Below are 335 nucleotides of genomic sequence, written 5' to 3'. Positions count from 1 at the left end.
CGCGTGCGGCCCCTCGTCACGGGGGGGGGTCGTTCGGGCCTGCGCCTGCTGCCGCTGGGCTCGCTCCAGGATGGGCACCAGGTCCAGCAGACACAGCAGCACTGCCTGGGTGGGCGAGAGACCCAGGTGAATCTGGGCAATCCAGCTGATGTTCTCTCCAAAGTGCCAGTAACTCCCAGCTCCGCTGCCCACCCCTCTCTGCTGCGCTTCACCTGACAGACCTGACTACTGCTGCCTGTTCCCGGCCCTCCTCAGCAAGGCTGCTGCTTGGCAGGGGCAGGAGGCAAGAGATCTTCCCTCTGCTCTGCTGTTTTCCTGAAATCTACCGAGCTACT

At 63.9% G+C, this 335-nt stretch overlaps 1 protein-coding gene across 1 annotated transcript in view; it reads right to left on the bottom strand.

Moving 5' to 3' along the window:
• The window catches only part of TTI2 (TELO2 interacting protein 2), a gene marked incomplete at its 5' end in the record, with an annotated part of 3,536 nt that overhangs the window by 1,502 nt on the left and 1,699 nt on the right, over positions 1 to 335 (bottom strand). The window contains one exon of the mRNA XM_010139086.1: positions 46 to 105. Coding sequence (XP_010137388.1) covers positions 46 to 105 — 60 coding nt within the window. The remainder of the gene's footprint in view (positions 1 to 45; positions 106 to 335) is intronic.

This window comes from Buceros rhinoceros, unplaced genomic scaffold (genome assembly GCF_000710305.1).
Source record: "Buceros rhinoceros silvestris isolate BGI_N320 unplaced genomic scaffold, ASM71030v1 scaffold31606, whole genome shotgun sequence".
Lineage (NCBI taxonomy): Eukaryota > Metazoa > Chordata > Aves > Bucerotiformes > Bucerotidae > Buceros > Buceros rhinoceros.
This window is presented reverse-complemented; position numbering and strand designations above follow the sequence as displayed.